Source organism: Hippocampus bargibanti, linkage group LG10 (genome assembly GCF_051943395.1).
Source record: "Hippocampus bargibanti isolate YZ-2025 linkage group LG10, ASM5194339v1, whole genome shotgun sequence".
NCBI lineage: Eukaryota > Metazoa > Chordata > Actinopteri > Syngnathiformes > Syngnathidae > Hippocampus > Hippocampus bargibanti.
In genome coordinates, this window is record NC_142743.1 from 23,696,574 (window position 1) to 23,715,475 (window position 18,902).

The 18,902-nt window shown below is 36.8% G+C and overlaps 2 protein-coding genes across 2 annotated transcripts; both read left to right on the plus strand.

The window, feature by feature from the left end:
* The first annotated feature begins 510 nt into the window (after positions 1 to 510).
* Positions 511 to 8,698, plus strand: gprc5bb (G protein-coupled receptor, class C, group 5, member Bb). Its single transcript, XM_089005705.1, has 4 exons — positions 511 to 1,476; positions 3,648 to 4,776; positions 5,864 to 5,961; positions 6,057 to 8,698. Exons 1-4 carry the CDS (start codon positions 1,450 to 1,452, stop codon positions 6,099 to 6,101), a joined length of 1,299 nt encoding a protein of 432 aa, XP_088861831.1. The 5' UTR covers positions 511 to 1,449; the 3' UTR covers positions 6,102 to 8,698.
* Positions 8,699 to 9,344: 646 nt separating this feature from the next.
* On the plus strand, positions 9,345 to 18,901 carry knop1 (lysine-rich nucleolar protein 1). Its single transcript, XM_089005666.1, is given in 8 exon segments — positions 9,345 to 9,411; positions 11,382 to 11,456; positions 12,008 to 12,070; positions 12,982 to 14,209; positions 14,212 to 14,633; positions 16,283 to 16,354; positions 17,395 to 17,463; positions 18,180 to 18,901. Coding segments are annotated over 8 exon segments (2,259 nt in total). The 5' UTR covers positions 9,345 to 9,393; the 3' UTR covers positions 18,492 to 18,901.
* The last annotated feature ends 1 nt before the right edge of the window (position 18,902 follows it).

Consider the following 18,902-nt stretch of genomic DNA (forward strand, 5'->3'; position numbering starts at 1 on the left):
AAAAAAAAGCCAAATGTTTTTTTAATTATTATTACCGATATATTAACTCATTCACTGTCGGTAATTGAAAATATGAATAGTCTCAAGGTCACTTTACAGTCACAGGATCAGTTTTTCTGTGGGTGAGCAGCGGCAGCCACACGCGCCAGCGTTCACTTAACCCGAAAGTAACTCAAACAGATAGAAAGCTAGCTCACAAGCTAATAGATAGATAGATAGATAGATAGATAGATAGATAGATAGATAGATAGATAGATAGATAGATAGATAGATAGATAGATAGATAGATAGATAGATAGATAGATAGATAGATAGATAGATAGCCAGCCAGCGAGATAGCAAATAGAGAGCCAGCTCGATAGCTAATAGCTAGACAGATAGCCAGCCAACCAGATAGCGAGCTAGGTAGACAGTGAGCTAGCTTGATAGATAGCCAACTAGATAGCAAATAGATCGCAAATTTCTGTGGTTGAGCAGCGGCAGCCACACGCGACAGCGTTCACTCAAACAGATAGAAAGCTAGCTCACAAGTTAATAGATAGCTAATAGCTAGCTCGACAGCTAGCCAACTAGATAGCAAATAGAGAGACAGCTAGCTAACTCAATAGCTAATAGCTAGATATCTAACCAGCCAGATAGCAAATAGAGAGCTAGGTAGCTAGCTCGATCAGAATCAGAAAAGCTTTATTCGTCGGGAAATATAGCTAATATCTATAGAGAGAGATAGCCAACTAGATAGCAAATAGAGAGCGAGCTAGCTCAATAGCAAATACTGCTAGATAGCTAGCTCAATAGCTAATAGCGTCGGCGTGCGTTTTTAAACCTCCTTCGGAGTTCCAAAGAAAACCGTCTGCCATTGAGTGTTTATTAAGAAGGGAAGGATGAACAGGAAGCCAACCCCCTTTCACCGATGATTCATCGCGAAGATGAACAATGTGAAGTAGGAGTGAGGAATTAACACATAGCTTAAAAAACGAAGATAAAAAAAAAAAAAAAACAACAATCTTGGGTGTGAAGTGGTGCGCTCATTATTTCCTGCATGGAAAATGTGCACCATCAGTCCCTGCTTCCCCCTTACGTGGGTGAGCTCCGGTAAAAACTGGGATTGTACTGTATCTCTGTTGACACCTCCGCACAGTCAACATGGAGCAGGGAGAGAGAAACATGCAAAGCGAGTGTTGACCAGGATGAGAAGACGAATGACAAATCAGACATTTGGAAATGAGGCACAAGTAGTCGAGTAGTAAATAACTCATCAGTGTTTTTTTTAAAAGGGGTCGCGTCACAGTAGCGCAGGACCCAATTGTTTAAAAAAAACAACAACAACAACTTAAAGGATGTTTTGACATGCAAAGTGGATGATGTTAAATTGCTGCGAAATTGAAGATTAAAAGCGGGATTATTCGATCAAATTAGATAAACTCTCCAAATGATGACACGAAGAATTTGATGGCTATTCATTATCATCATATCGAGGTAAGCATTTTATTTATGATAGTACCTATGCTTGTCTGTGAATGTAAAGTGTCCTTGAGAACTTTGAAAGGCGCTTAAAATGTAATGTATTATTATTATTATTATTATTATTATTATTATAAGTCTGAAAATTTCACATTCAAATCCTGTATCGGTGTGTGTTAGGTGTTGCTCTGCTTGTTAAAATTCATTTTTGTATTTTAAAGGACAACCGACACCATTTTTTTTCTTAACTGACAACAGAAAAACGTTTTATAGCATCTAAAATAGCCAAAACACACAGGTTGATATTTTTAGTCAAATGCAAAACATCAATAAAAATGAGTTAAAATGTCCCAAAACTGCCACAAAATGAGCTTGGAACTAGGCAGATTCAGAAAGTCCCGCCCCTTTGTTCGTGATGTCACACCAGGATACTCCTTCACAAACTGCCTTGCTCCAGAATCAAAACAATAGCTTCAGAAAGTTCAGATTTGGAAAAAAGACACTTTCTTGTTACTCATCCAGTTATGAATATGATTCCAATAGTTCCGAAGAGGAAAGCATAAATGTTTGCAATCGATTAAAGAAGTCCTTCCGTTTCCTTTCAAGCCATCTGGACTCCAATGTAGCGTCCCAGAAAATGCACAAGATGGCGCCCAAGCTCCGTTTTAAATGGGCTGACTTGCCTGCTGGGAATTTTTTGTCAACTAGTATCAAATAGTAGCCTTGGTGCAACACACAACGATTCACCATAGCGTTGTTTATGTGTTTTCCTTCGAATTTCGCCATTAACACGGCTCAACACAAAGTTTTCAGACCAAGCAAAATACCCAAAATGCATTGTGTGTCGCTTTCTCGGTCAGGGGCGTTCCTGACGTGACGTCACTTAGGGACTGGTCACCAACTCCAAAACAAGACTTCCTGAATATTCAGCGTGAGTCTTAAAACATAAAATATAGCTATGTGCAGTGGAATCTTTGTAAAATACGCTCAGTAGACGTCATTTGAAGTGATTTTACAAATTATGGACGTAACGTGTCCGGAGGTGTCGGTTATCCTTTAAAGGTTATTATAGACCAATTTGCGACTTAACGTCATGATGACCATTTGGGTATTTCTTCAACAGGGCCTAACAATGATGCATAATTATTGCTTGTGTGTGTGTGTGTGTGTGTGTGTGTGTGTGTGTGTGTGTGTGTGTGTGTGTGTGTGTGTGTGTGTGTGTGTGTGTGTGTGTGTGTGTGTGTGTGTGTGTGTGTTCAGTTCTTGAGCTCGACTTCTCAAAGCCCAGCATGCAATGTCGGCCCACGCTGTTCCCCGTTGCCATGGAAACTATTGCCCACCGCTAAAAATCACTTCTGTTCTGTGCTGTGAAAGCATGAGTGTGCTTCTAAAGAGAAGAATATTCATGTCTGATCTGTGACATTTTTCAAGTAGTATTTCAGAACTCTAGGCTGATTTTTTAAAATGTTTTTCATTATTATTATTACCGATATATTAACTCATTCACAAATTTATTCGGGTATTGAAAATATGACGTAGAGCTCTGGTCCTGAATTTGTTCAGTTTTTTGTTTTTTCATGCTTGAGTGCATCCATCCATCCATCCATCTATCTATCTATCTATCTATCTATCTATCTATCTATCTATCTATCTATCTATCTATCTATCTATCTATCTATCTATCTATCTATCTATCTATCTATCTATCTATCTATCTATCTATCTATCTATCTATCTATCTATCTATCTATCATCTATCATCTATCTATCTATCTATCTATCTATCTATCTATCTATCTATCTATCTATCTATCTATCTATCTATCTATCTATCTATCTATCTATCTATCTATCTATCTATCTATCTATCTATCTATCTATCTATCTATCTATCTATCTATCTATCTATCTATCTATCTATCTATCTAGCCATCTACCTACCTACCTACCTATCTATCTATTAGCTATCTGGTTAGCTAGCTATTGGTTATCTACTAGCTAGCTAGCTAACTTTCTATCTATTTCCGGTTTGAGTGAACGCTGGCTGTGGCTGCCACTGCTCACCCGCAGAAAAAAAAATATCGCGTAACTAGAAAGTGTCCTTGAGAGTTTTGAAAGGCGCTTATGAATGAAATGTCTGTATTATTAGAACTATTTCTCTTTTTTGTCTTCAACATCCCTCCAAGATGGCTGACAACCGTTTCCTCATCTTCCTCCTTCTACTGATGGGCTCTTGCACCTCGCACCCATCGCCTGGTCCTCCTCCACCTCCTCCACTGGGATGTAGCGAGCATGTGGAGGCCCCCTACCGGGCGCTATGCGACCTGGAGTCGGTGTGGGGAGTTGTTTTGGAAGCGCTCGCCTGCACTGGAGGCCTGGTCTCTCTCATCCTCGCTACGCTCCTTCTCCTCAAACTTGGCTCAATTTCAGACCCGTCCAGGCGCTCTGGCGTCGGACCGCTTCTTCTGCTCCTGGGAACACTCCTCGGGATATTCCCCATCTCCCTGGGCTTCCTGGTGGGAAGGAACCAGGTCCTCTGCGTGGTCCGTAGAGCCTTCTGGGGTCCACTCTTTGCCCTTTGCTTCTCCAGTTTGCTGGTTCAAGGCCTGAGGCTGCGGAAATTGGTGGCTGGGAAGACGAGTCCACCTGGAAGCTCGCTGGCGGCTTTGGGCTTAGCGCTGGCCTTGGTTCAGGGGATCATTTCTGCCGAATGGGTTCTTCTCACCGTGGTCAGGGAGGGTCATCCAGCTTGCGAGTATCCGCCTTTAGACTTTGCTTTGACGTGCAGTTACACCTTAGGACTGCTTCTTATCGCCATGGCGATCTCTCTCGGGGTCGTCCTTTGCGGGGGGGAACTGTCGGTAGATGCAGCTGGCCAAAGTGACGAAGATGGAGAAGAAGAAGGTGACAAAAGGAGATGGAAGTGTCATGCGGTCTGGATCTTCCTGGCTAGTCTGGCTTCGGCGTTGCTTTGGGTGGCCTGGCTTGGCTTTTATCTCCATGGGAGTCAAGTTATGAGGATCGGGGGCAAAACGGGGAGGTCCGAAGCGGGGAAAACGGGGAGGGTGGACGACCGTCTGCTGGATGAGCCCGTTCTAGCTGTAACCCTGGTGGTGCAGGGTTGGATCCTTCTGCTGTTCCACGCCATTCCTGAGAGCCACTTCTGTCTCTGGAAGCGTTCGCAATGCGCCAGGCAAGATTTCTTTGACACCAATGAGACGACGCCTTCTCCGCATTTCAGAGATGAGCTACCGGCGCATTCGCACCAACCCTTCCAGGAGAACCAGGCCTTTTCCATGGAGGAGCACGGCGCAAGTACGTCCATGTTGTGTGTGTGTGTGTCTCTCTGCACATGAGTGATGGGAATTCCGGCTCTTTTCAGAGAGCCGGTTCTTTTGACTCGGCTCAAGAAAAAGATTCGACTCTTTTGGCTCCCAAATGGCTCCTCTGTTTATTTATTTTTTGTTGCTTAAATTAATTAACTACCAAAAATCATGTAAAATTGTGTGAAAAACGAATTACTCTAGCAAATTTGCGAGTTTGAATCCAGCAAGTTTGGGAATTTAAATCTAGCTAATTTGTGACTTTAAATTTCGCAAATTTGTCAGTTTGAATCTAGCAAATTTGTGACTTAAAATCTAGCTAATTTGCGAGTTTGAATCTAGCAAATTTGTGACTTAAAATCTAGCTAATTTGTGAGTTTGAATCTAGCAAATTTGTGACTTAAAATCTAGCTAATTTGTGACTTAAAATCTAGCTAATTTGTGACTTTAAATCTAGCTAATTTGCGAGTTTGAAACTCACAAATTTGTGACTTTAAATCTAGCAAATATGTGACCTTAAATATCGCAAATTTGTGAGTTTGAAGCTAGCAAATTTGTGACTTTAAAGCTAGCAAATTTGTTACCTTAAAGCTAGCAAATTTGCAAGTTTGAATCTAGCAAATTTGTGACTTTAAATCTAGCAAATTTGTGACTTTAAAGCTAGGAAATTTGTGACTTTAAATCTCGCAAATTTGTGACTTTAAATCAAGCAAATTTGTGACTTTAAAGCTCGCAAATTTGCGAGTTTCAATTTAGCAAATTTGTGACTTTAAATCTAACAAATTTGGAAGTTTGAATGTAGCAAATTTGTGACTTTAAATCTAGCAAATTTGCGAGTTTGAAACTCGCAAATTTGTGACTTTTTTTCTCAGAATAATACCCCATCTCAAAAAAATATATATTTCAACCTGGCCCTAATGCTCTTCCGTAGTACACCGACCAATCACAAACTAAAAATGGTATTTGTCGTTGCAGTTTGACTCCTGTCTAGTCGCGTTAGATAATTAAAAAAAACAACAACAACAATGCTACATTGGCAGTCATACCTTTCTTTGATTTAGTTTTTCTCTCTCTTTCAGGCCTTCGAAGCGGTCATGGCAGCGTTCGTCCTGGCATCGCCTTCAGAGGTCACGTGTACCAACCAACTGAGATGGCTCTTGTTATGAATGGCGGTACGGTAAGTGTGCCTATCAAAATATGTCACACACACACACACAAAAAAAAATATTGCACAATGAATTCTGCTAACTTTTATTTTTCACCATCATATAGATGCCCACCGCCCCAATTAACTACACTGGAAGACGACTGTGGTAATGCGCTAATGGCTCGTATGTATGGTCCTTAATTTCCTGATGCCTGAGTAATAATTTAAAAAGACACAATTTACCATACAGGATGGACTGACAACAGCTTCAATACATTTAATGTTTGTGCATCCATGTTAGAATTGTTCATTTTGAGAGTTTGTCCCAGCTTTGATATTATCAACGTGCAGATGTCTGTACTAATATGTAAATAAGATAAAAGGATGTACAGTGATACCTACTTTTTTCGGGATACACACGGAGCGCCACAATGAGTGAAGAGCCCGCTCTTCTAACAACAAAATGGCAGCCGGCTTGATTTGGTCCTCTATTTCCCGCCCCCAGTCTTCGGTTAAAGCCACGTGGTGTTCACTCAACCCGGAAGTAACTCAAATAGATAGAAAGTTAACTAGTTCGCTAATGGATAGCTAGCTAGATAGCCAGCCAGCCAGATACTTATATAGCTCATTGATAGCTACATAGATAGCTTTTAATATTGTTAAACAACTCCTTCACTTCCAGTGTTAATGAAAATGGAATATTATTCTCAAAGGCAGAATTAATATTAAAGCTCTTGCAATTGGATCTCATTAAATTGGTGATATACAGAAATCATGGCGACTGAGTGAGCTGAGAAGTCAGCAGTTATCCAACTTTATTTCATTTGGCTGAAACAGATTCGTCATTAATTATAAAAAGATTAAAACACGCCCAATATGGATTTTTTTAGGCTAATGTTGATTCCAATAGTACAGGACAATAACCAGATATCACATTATTTTGGCCATTTAATGAAAAAAAAAAACTGACCGTTTCGACGGCGTCCAAGTGTCAACTGTCTAACTCTAACCAATCTTCGGTCATCTCGGCAGTTTATTGGCTTGCGAGCAGTCACAGCGCCATCTATTGGAAATATAATGCTAAAACATAGCATCTGCGGACGAATTCATCAATCACGTTTTATAATCATAATAATATTAATACATTTCATTTATAAGCGCCTTTCAAAACTCTCAAGGACACTTTACAGTCACAGGATATTGTTTTCTATGCGTGAGCAGTGGCAGCCACACGCGCCACCGTTCACTCAACCCCAAGTAACATAAAATGATCGTTATTAAACAACATCAACAAGAACAACAACGATAATAATAATAATAATAATAATAATAATAATAATAATAATAATAATAATAATAATAATAATAATAATTGGATTGGATGTAGGTCTATTCGTAATGGTCATTTATTTCAAGAAGTGGCGTAACGTTACGTGACAAGGAAGAACAATGTCCTTGAGAGCTTTGAGAGGCGCTTAAAATGAAATGTATTATTATTATTATTATTATTATTATTATTATTATTTATGTGCCATGACATATTTGTAACTACATATATAAACGGATGCTTTGGATACAGTACAAGGTTTTAGATACCTTGGAAATTGTTGTTTGCACTTTATGAGAGCTAGTATGGCCTCAGCATGGTAAAATATGACGTGTATTATATTGTAAAAGTTTACATATTTTGATATTTTGTCAGTATGATTTTATTTTGTGTTTCCTAGAATATATGTCCATATTGAAATTGTTTGCTTTTCTAATGTTGCTGTAGTGTATTATGACAATGAGGTTCTTCCTTTTTTTAAGAATGAGAATTATTTTAAGTGTGGCGGTTGATGTGGGGGTTGATGTTTTGCATCTAACTGGTGTTAAGTCTATGCAGTCGGTTTAATTCCGGTATTATATTATTGTATAAGGTATGACTCAAAATGTTCAAAATTGATGTTGATGTACAAATTCTAATCAAGTGTCACATTTTGTGTTGTACTCTTCACTCCGGTGGTCGGGAAGATACGGTGTGGTGGAATTCAGAAAAGACCACAAGACGCGCACAAAAACTTCCTGTCCAACAACGTAAATCGGTCCGACACGAAACACTAAACGAAGCAGTGCGTTCCATGTTTTAAATAAACATTTTTGATGTATACCATTTGTAAACCAATGTAAATATGCGATTTTAATAATAAATATGTACAATCTTTACTTTGTGAACTAAATACAAATGCAATTTCACTGTACCCAGGTACTTCAGTAAAAATGTGTGCATAGCTTTACCTGCAACCAAAATACTGTACTGCTTGTATGACCACTGAGGTGCATTAAAAAAGGTACTTTTTAACTTGTCACATTTGCACCAAATGCTCCGATGAATTAATGTGAATTTTCTGCAACATTGCTTTGGTTAGTGAGATGTATGCTACCAAAATGTATGCTGGAAAACTTAAAATGATATTTTACATTGCTACAGTATATTATATCCGAATATAAGTGACTTTTAATAAAGGTTGTCGTAAAATGTGAAAAAGCAAGTGCAGTATTTTGTCTTCAGAGTCCGATCCTCGTACGCGTGATTTTAGTAAAATGATATCCGATCATTACGTCAGCGCATTCTAATAAAAAACAAAGGCTGCAAAGTGTTGGGAACAACCGCTACCAGGCATTATGGAACAGAATTCCTTTCACAGACAAAGAAAATTGGAGTGGGGGGATTGTCAGAGTAAACAACGTACGCTGAATGTCTGTGCTTGTGTAGTACACGGACAGTTTAACAATCAAGCCGTTGTCATGGACACGGGTCCTGACGTAACGACGAGTGATGGGATTTCCGGCTCTTTTCTGAGAAGCGGTTCTTTTGGCTTTCAAATGGCTCCTCGATTTTTGTTGTTGCTTAAATTAACGACCAAAAATCATGTAAAAAACAAATTACTCATGAAAAAAATACACTACATTAAATATTTTTATTTATATGGCTTTATTTATCTGCAAATTTCTCCATTGTGGGATGAATAAAGGTTTTCTGATTGTGATTTATATGTGCACAGAGTTAGTGGATGCTAACTTTTACTTTCCCTGTGGTTACTCTGCTCTGATAATCAGCCGTCACTAATTTGCTTTTCATATTAATAATGCTATCATACCAACTAGTAAAAAATATCATTGAATAATCATAACGGCATAATGTGATAACATTTAACCACCTGTCTACCCACCTGAGTCTGTAATTCTCCCCTCCCTCTCCTACCACGGATATCGACCAATCACGCGCGGCTTTAACCGAAGACTGGGGGCGGGGAATAGAGGGCAAAAAAAGTCGGCTCCCATTTCCGGCTCCCTGTTAGTAACCGGCTCTCTTCGTTCAGTTCAAAAAACCGGCTCGTTCGCGAACGACACATCACCAGGAACGACGGGAAGCAGACGAAATCATTTCCGGGTCCTATAGATCTCCCCTTGTCCACGTGAATGAATAAAATGTGCAAAGTAAGTAAAGTACGTCCATTATTATCAGTTTTATTTGATCATTTAGATTCTATATTATTCCACATGACGTTAAGCCATTTATTTTGCTATATGGGAGTAAGGCAAGAAGGAAAAATTCGCCGGTATTCGCTTTTCACAATGGCCGCGAACAATGAACCCAACTGTTTATGTGCAGTTTGCTCGACCAGTGCCTTTTAAGTGTCGGGTTAAACTCGAATTAATATTAGATTAGATTAGATTGTTCCTTCAAACCTTTAACGACAGCACAGCAAAGCAATTGACATTTTCTGCAGCATTTACTTTGGCACGACATCAATTACGGATGTGACAATTTTCAATAATAATTCATCACACATTTTCTAATACCATATTAAAGTGCATTTAAATAGCTTTCAAATGATGGATAGATTATTGTTCTATGACCAATAATAAGGAAACAATGGAATTTTTAATTTTTGAAATATGAAGGCATTTTCTGCCTGTAATTACGCAGTTAAAACAATGAAAATCTGTGGCCGAGTTCTTTATTACAGTTTAACCGATCATAACTTTTTTAATTTTTGGCAGACCTTAACGAGTAAGATACCATTGGAAAGCTTTTGAAATTCTAAACAAGAAACAAAAACACAAGAAAAGATTCAAAATATAAATGAGCAAATATTAACGATCGGATGCAGGCACATTTTCGTCAGAAATCAAAAATGGCTGTCACTGAAGACTAGGAAAGAAAATTGTGAGCTCTGGAAATATATATGCTAATGCTTCTTATGCTAATGCAGTTAATGGAGAAAAATATCTATGATACCACTTCTATGAGTTATAAAAATACAACTTACTCACCTTTATGAACTGTAGTGTTAGCAAAAAGAGCGTAAACTTCAATCGATTTTTTTCGCCCCGTTTCTCGTTGTGGTATTGGGAAATTTCAAGAACCAGCATGGAGGGAATCGTGTGTAATACGTCATCATAAACTGCATACATACCTGTCAAACTTGGCTAATAGCTGCCCTTATAAATGATTACAATTCCCATAGAAAAGTTGTAGTACGCCGTACGTTATTTGAAACGATTAAAAAAAAAACGCTAATACAAGCGAAAATGCAGTTTACCGCGCATGTGCACATTATGCTTTCATAATCGACCGTACGCAGCGATAAAAAAAATATATACATATGATCGAGTATTACTTTTGCTCCCCTTATTAATGATTGCAATTCCCACTATTTAGCGAAAATAATAATAATAATAATAATGCATTTCATTTTTAAGCGCCTTTCGAAACTCTCAAGGTCACTTTACAATCACAAAATAAACCTTACAAACACAACCCGACACATAATTATTTACTTATAGCAAGAATAAAAACAAAGGTAATTTGTTTAAATTATTTTATTTATTTCATACACACCACAAGCAATTATTTCATTTTTTTTTCTTAGTGCTCTCCCCACATGTGGTAAATTTAGTGTTAAGTGTCCTTTTTACACGCAACGCAGAACGAAACCTTTTCAAATACGGAAATACAAAATCAACGGAAAACAATGTGACGCGCATGCGCATATCACGCTTCATCGACAAAGACTCGATAACCGCAGATTTTTTTTTATTGTATAAAAGTTGTTGTACGGCATACACAATTCAAAATAATGAGGCAAAAAAAACGTATAAAATACGGGGAAAAGTTGACAGGTATGTGCATAGTTTGGAAAATCCCACCAAAAAACATGACGTACTTCACAAAAAAAAAAGCGATGATATACGAGTACAGAGTGCGCTCGGTTCACTGGACAGAAACAATCGCGGTGGAATATAGCTAACTGTAGCGTACCTACATTAATGGAAGAATGAAGGCGTTCATTCCAATTTTTGGTTTTGTTTGTGTCATTCCATCAACATTTCTGCTTTTGAAAATAAAAACATCTCATGAAAATAATAAAACTAGCATACATTGTTTGATTGTTTCGTTTCAGACGGATTCCGATGAAGTGCTCTTTATTTCTGAAACGATAGCACCCACAGTCAAGATGGCTGTTGTCATTGATCAGGTAATTCGAGTACTACTGCAATACACTTAATTCTGAAATTGATCATTTTCATATTCAGAGTTAAAGCGAATTTGCATTTATTTAATATCCGATTATGCTCACTCTTAACAGAGGCGCGTGAAATGTTATCTATCATTTTGTAGTTCTTGTATCAGAATCATCTTTGTTGCCAAGTATGTAGAACACACAAGGAATTTGTTTCCGGTCGAACACGCTGCACTAGTATCATCATCAAAAAACTGCAAAGAGGCACTACACAGTTCTATTTGGGTTACTGTTGAAAAGGGTTAATGGCTTGGGGGAAGAAGCTGTTTAAATGTCTGCTGGATTTGGTGCGCATGGATCGGTAGCGACTGCCTGAGGGGAGTAGCTGGAAAAGGTGGTGGGCAGGGTGCGGAGGGTCCAGTAGGATTTTTATTGTTATATTGTGAAATATTCGTGTTTCTATATAGCTAGCTAGCTCTTTATTAGCTATATGGCTGTCTAGCTAGTTAGCTGGCTATCTGTTAGCTAATATATATACATATATATCACTTTGTCACCCTCAATAGGCGAAGCGACTTGCTCTTCAACGTGACATTGATCAGGAATCTCTCCCAAAGCAACTCCCAAAGGTTTGTTCATGACACATTTATGCAATTAGATTAATTAATTAATGGTAAATAAAAAGTATAGTGATTCCTTGGCTTACGAACTTAATTGGTTCCCAGACAGAGTGTGTAAGGCGAAAAGTGTGTATCCCAAAAAATAATTTCTCATAGGAAACCATTAAAATGAGAATAATCCGTTCCCAGGTCCCCATAAAACGTCATTTTCTACTTTCTAAGCCTTAAAACTACACAAAATATACATTATTTTATGTATAATAAATGTGCTATGGTATTATAATTAAAGAAATTAACTGTACTGTATAATAAAGTTGTTTTATTGACCTTTGTGATGGTCGTTGATGGCTTGATGGAATGGAGTGGCCGCTTTCATCATCATGAAACACTTGATGAGGAACGTAGCCTTCTTCTTTCACCATCTTGAGGAATGATCCCTTGTAGGTGCTTTCTCTGCCATAATTTTATCTAGTTCCTCATCAATTAGTAGCTGGGTTGATAGCTTTTTGCATCGAGTGTACAGATAGCTTGTGCGGGTTATTTGTGGAGCCTGATTGATGGGATATTTTAACCTTGCAGGCTACACTCTATCAAACTTGAAACTCTCACTGCCGTCTGCCTGTCTCTTTAATGTTTAAACCTCCCGCCCTCACTGCTATGTTCTTGACCAATCACGTGGCTTTAACCGAAGACAGGGGGCGGGGAATAGAGGACAAAAACAGTTGAGTGCCATTTTGTTGTGAGAAGAATGGACTCGTTCGCAAACGACACATCACTCCTTGTGTATCCCGAAAAATAGTTCGTATGCCAAGGTCAAACTTTCATAAATTTAATGTTCGTAAACCGAAAAGTTCGTAAACCAAGGGGTTTGTAAACCGAGGTATCACTGTATTTAATCTGAACCTTTTATTACCCCTTAGCTTCCCACAGATTGTGGTCAAAGACCCAAGGAGAAGATGGAAATAAAAAGTGAGCACGTGACAGATGCCAATGTTGAAAGAAAAAAAAAGAAATGCAAGAAAGAATTAACCTCACCGAGAACCTCAATTGCGGACAGCGAAGCAAAGTGTCTTGAGAAGAAAAAGAAGAAAGTAAAAAAAGAGGATTTGGTGATTGGAATCCAGGAGTCTCTCGAAGTAAATGAACAAGAGAAAAAGAAGAGGAAAGTAGTGAATGGTTGTAATATACTCAATGGAAATCACAAAGATACAAAGCTAACTCACGAGCAAGAAGGAAGCGAAAAAACAAGTCATGCAAAAAAATCAAAGGATAAAACACGGATCAAAGAGGAAATTGTTACGCCAGTTGATGAGAACATAGCAAAGAAAGTCAAGAAGGAAAAAAAGCCGGTTCATGACACGGTGGTGGCAAAGAAAGAAACAAATGAAAGTCATGACTTGAATGGTTATCACATTAATAACGACATTAAAAAAAAGGTGGCAAAGAAAGAAGAAAAAAATGAGATTCATATTCCTAATGATTCTCACAGTAGTCATGACAACCCCGTCACCAAAAAAACGCTAAAAAAGAAACGACAAAAAGAAGAAAATGAGTGTCATAAAACAAAACGGAAAGATAACGAGACACAAACTAAACATGAAACAATTTTGCATCCCGTCAAGAAAGAAGAAACAAATGAAGTTCACATTTCTAATGAGTCTCACAGTAGTCATGACAACGCCGTCGTCAAAAAAACGCTACAAAAGAAACGACAAAAAGAAGAAAATGAGTGTCACGAAACAAAACGGAAAGATAACGAGACACAAACTAAACATGAAACAATTTGGCATCCCGTCAAGAAAGAAGAAACAAATGAAGTTCACATTTCTAATGAGTCTCACAGTAGTCATGACAACGCCGTCATCAAAAAAACGCTAAAAAAGAAACGCCAAAAAGAAGAAGAAAATGAGTGTCACGAAACAAAACGGAAAGATAACGAGACACAAACTAAACATGAACCAATTTGGCATCCGGAAGAAACGCTTGACATGAAACACAAGAAAAAGAGTCCAAAGATCACAGCAGACCAGGATGAAGAACCAACGACGACAACAAAAAAGAAGAAGAAAAAAAACGCTAAAGCTACATTAGCGGAAAGCGTCGTAGCCACAGAAACACCCGAAGCGTTTTGTGAGCTGAAGGCAAAAAGGGAAAAAAAAAGAACGCTTCGGCAAACAATAACAAACACCAGGACTCCAATAAAGAACCCGAGGAAGAAAAATATGCTAAAAACATCGAGGAAAGTGACACGAAAGGAGAAAAGGTAAAGAAGAGAAAGTCATCTGGGCTGGACACACAAGACGAGACAACGAAGAAGAAGAAGAAGAAGAAGAAGAAGAAAGAAGAGGAGGAGCCAACATGGGAGGAAACAGTTTCCGAGCAAGAAAAGGAACCCAGCAAGAAAAGAAAAAAGAAGAGTTCTGTTGAGGAAGAGAATCAGCTTGAGGAAGTATGTCATGACCCCGGCATAAAAGAGAAAGAGAAGAAGAAGAAGAAGAAGAAGAAAGAGAAAATAAAGGTGGAGAAGAAGGAGAAAAAGACGGAAATGAAAGAAGAGTTGGACAACCAAGAGGTGAGTGTGTCCTTGTTTGATATCGTTGAACGTTCGAGCGACGCTCGCTTCAATTATTAATTAGGATTAATTACTATTAACTATTAGTAGTCATTATTCATCATTATTAATTACTACTAATTATTAACAATTATTATTTATTATTAATAATTATTAATTACTATTAATTATTAGTAGTCATTATTAATCATTACTAATTACTACTAATTATTATCAATTATTATTTATTATTAATAAATATTAATTAGTATTAATTATTAGTAGTCATTATTAATCATTATTAATTACTACTAATTATTATCAATTATTATTTATTATTAATAATTATTAACTATTAGTAGTCATTATTCATCATTATTAATTACTACTAATTATTAACAATTATTATTTATTATTAATAATTATTAATTACTATTAATTATTAGTAGTCATTATTAATCATTACTAATTACTACTAATTATTATCAATTATTATTTATTATTAATAAATATTAATTAGTATTAATTATTAGTAGTCATTATTAATCATTATTAATTACTACTAATTATTATCAATTATTATTTATTATTAATAATTATTAATTACTATTAATTATTAGTAGTCATTATTAATCATTATTAATTACTACTAATTATTATCAATTATTATTTGCTATTAATAATTATTAATTACTATTAATTATTATTAGTCATTATTAATCATTATTAATTACTACTAATTATTATCAATTATTATTTATTATTAATAAATATTAATTACTATTAATTATTAGTAGTCATTATTAATCATTATTAATGACTACTAATTATTATCAATTATTATTTATTATTAATAATTATTAATTATTAGTAGTCATTATTAATCATTATTAATTACTACTAATTATTATCAATTATTATTTATTATTAATAATTATTAATTACTATTAATTATTATTAATTATCATTATTTGTTATTAGCATTATTTGTTATTATTATCAATTACTTTTTAACAGTTATTTTTACTATAAATTTTTAGTAATTATGATTGATCATTATTAATAATTATTAATTATTCGTAATTATTAGCAATTAATTATTCATTATTAATTATTATTATTAATCATTATTATCATGACTTGTTATTATTATCAATTATTATTAATTATATTAATTACTATCACTTACTAATTATTATTAGTTCTCAAATAAATTATTATTAATTATTATTCGTTATCAAATAAATTATTATTATTATTAATAATGATTATTATTATTAAATACATTATTTATTTTTATTAATGTGTATTGATTTGTATTAATTTGTATTATTCATTATTATTATTATTATTAATTGTGATTATTTCCTATTATTAAATCTTATTAATTATAAAATGAATTATTTATTTTTCTTAATGTGTATTGATTTGTACTAATTCGTATTATTTATTATTAATTATTATTATTGTTTGCTAGTGTTGCATTTTCAGTGCAGGTCTTTCCCTTGTTTCTATTTATAATTGTATTTTACTTATTGTATTCTATTTTGTGATTGTATTTTATTTATGCTTGTCTGTGACTGTAAAGTGTCCTTGAGAGCTTTGAAAGGTGCTTAAAATACAATGTATTATTTATGATTATGGAAGTTTTTGGGGTGTTTGTGTTTCAGGATGTTCCCCATCGGGATGTGGTGTTCTTGTCAGAGAAGAGTGGAAACACTGACGAGCTGACGATCAACCAGGTGAAAATCAAGCCTGATGTCGCTTCGCGTCACTCACAATTCTCACATTCTCTTAAAGGGCAACCGACACTTCAGGACAAGTTGCGTCCATCATTTGTCAAAATCACTTCAAATGACTTCTACTGAGCGTATTTGACAAAGATTCCACCGCCTGTAGCTATATTTTACCTTTTAAGACTCACGCTGAATATTCAGGAAGGCTTGTTTTCGAGTCCATACGTGACTACGTGACGTCACTAAAGGACCGCCCCTGACCGAGAAAGTGACACACAATGCATTTTGGGTACTTTGTTTGGTCTGAAAAGTTCGTGTTGATGGCGAAATTAGAAGGAAAACACAAATAACACGATGGTGAATCGTTGTGTGTTGCAACAAGACTACTATTTGATACTAGTTGACACAAATTCCCAGCAGACACATCAGCCTATTTCCAACGGAGCTTGGGCGCCATCTTGTGCATTTTCTGGGATGCTACATTGGAGTCTAACGCCTCAAATTGATCCGGAAGGACTTCTTTAATCGATGTCAAACATTTATGCTTTCCTCTTCGGAACTATTTGAATCATATTCATAACTGGATGAGTAACAAGAAAGCATCTTCTCCCAATCTGAAGCCATTGTTTTGATTCTAGAGCAAGGCAAGACGTCCCGGCGTGACGTCACGAACAAGGGGGCGGGACCCTCTGAAACTCGCCATTTCCGGGGTCATTTTGAAGTAGTTTTGGGACACTTGAAGACATTTTTCTTGGTGTTTTGCATTTGACTCAAAATATCAGCCTGCGTGTTTTTGGGTATTTTAGATGTATAAAACGTTTTTATCATGTCAGTTAGGAAACAAAAAAAATGGTGTCGGTTGCCCTTTAAGACATCAAGATTAAGGCAGCCTACACCAAACTTCCTTTTCTTGCCCTTATTTTGAAACCTATTCAATGGCACTTCCAGTGCACGACTCGTGTTGTCGGGTTTTCTGATTCTGGGAACTCCTTTTCTTGTTCGTTTATGTCGTTTTTTTGTTTGTTTTTTTGTCCGCCCTGTCCCAGGAAAGGCGACAGGCTTTACAGATGGAAGTCGAAAAGGCCTCTTACCCTCGAAAAGTGGCACAACCTTCAGTTAGTGATCCTTTTTTTTAATTTTGGATGAAATTAATCACTTTAATAATAATAATAATAATAATAATACATTTTATTTCAAGCGCTTACAAATGAAATGTATTATTATTACTGTATATATTAGCTAGCTAGCTTTCTATCTATTTGAGTTACTTCCGGGTTGGGTGAACGCTGGCGTGTGTGTGGCGGCCGCTGCTCACCTGCAGAAAAAACGGTTATCCAAGTGGGGATTCGCGCACTCCGGTTAGCTCCTCGGCTAGCGTTATACTGCTCTGGTCCGTTGGAAATGGCTGCGTGGTTTGTCTGCTGGGAATTTGTGTCAACTAGTATCAAATAGTAGTCTTGGTGCAACACATACCATTCGCCATCGCGTTATTTATGTTGTTTTCCTTCTAATTTCGCCATCAACACGATGTTTTCAGATGAAAAAAAGTACCCAAAATGCATTGTGTGTCGCTTTCTCGGTCAGGGGCGTTCCTTTAGTGACGTCACGTCAGGAATCGTCACCAACTCAAAAACAAGACTTCCTGAATATTTAGCGTGAGTCTTAAAAGGTCAAATATAGCTATATGCGGTGGAATCTTTGTAAAATACGCTCAGTAGAAGTCATTTGAAGTCATTTTACAAATTATGGACGCAACTTGTCCGGAGGTGTCGGTTGTCCTTTAAAAAAAAAAAAACATTTTTTCTCAAAATCTCATTGGATCTCATTTCAGGGTTTTGGTCAGTGGGGTACCGCCCAGCTTGAAAGCTCTCAGCAGCAGAACAAGTTCCTCAGGTTGATGGGCTGTTTCAAGAAGGGCTCGCAACCAACGGCGGCTGCTGGAACTCCCACAACAGCAAATATGGCGCTGGGTAAGAACGCACAAGAACGTCTCCAGCAAGCACTCGTGCAAGAGTTTGAACGAGCCAACTCGCGCCGGACAGACTTCCAAAGCAGAGGTGCGGGACTTGGATTTAGTCAATCCACCCAAAACAAGTTCTCGATCAACATCAATCTACGTCGATCGGTCCACTTTGATGACTGACAAAGGTGGAGTTAGCGGTTTTCAGGATGCTGCCAAGATTGGCCTGTTGCTTGGGAGCTTCACTCCTGAGCATCCGTGACCAGAACCGCTACCTTCACTCACATGCATCAGACTCTGCATTGGGAGACCACCATCATGATCTGGAGTTGGGTACAGTCATACCTTGGCTTACGAACTTAATTGCTTCCCAGACAGCGTGTGTATGGTGAAAAGTGTGTATCCCAAAAATTAATTTCCCATAGGAAACCATTAAAATGAGAATAATCCGTTCCCATATACCCATAAAACATCATTTTCTACTTTCTAAGCCTTAAAACTACACAATATATACCCGATTTTATGTATAATAAGTGTGCTATGGTATTATAATTAAAGAAATAAACTGTACTGTATAATAAAGTCATTTTATTA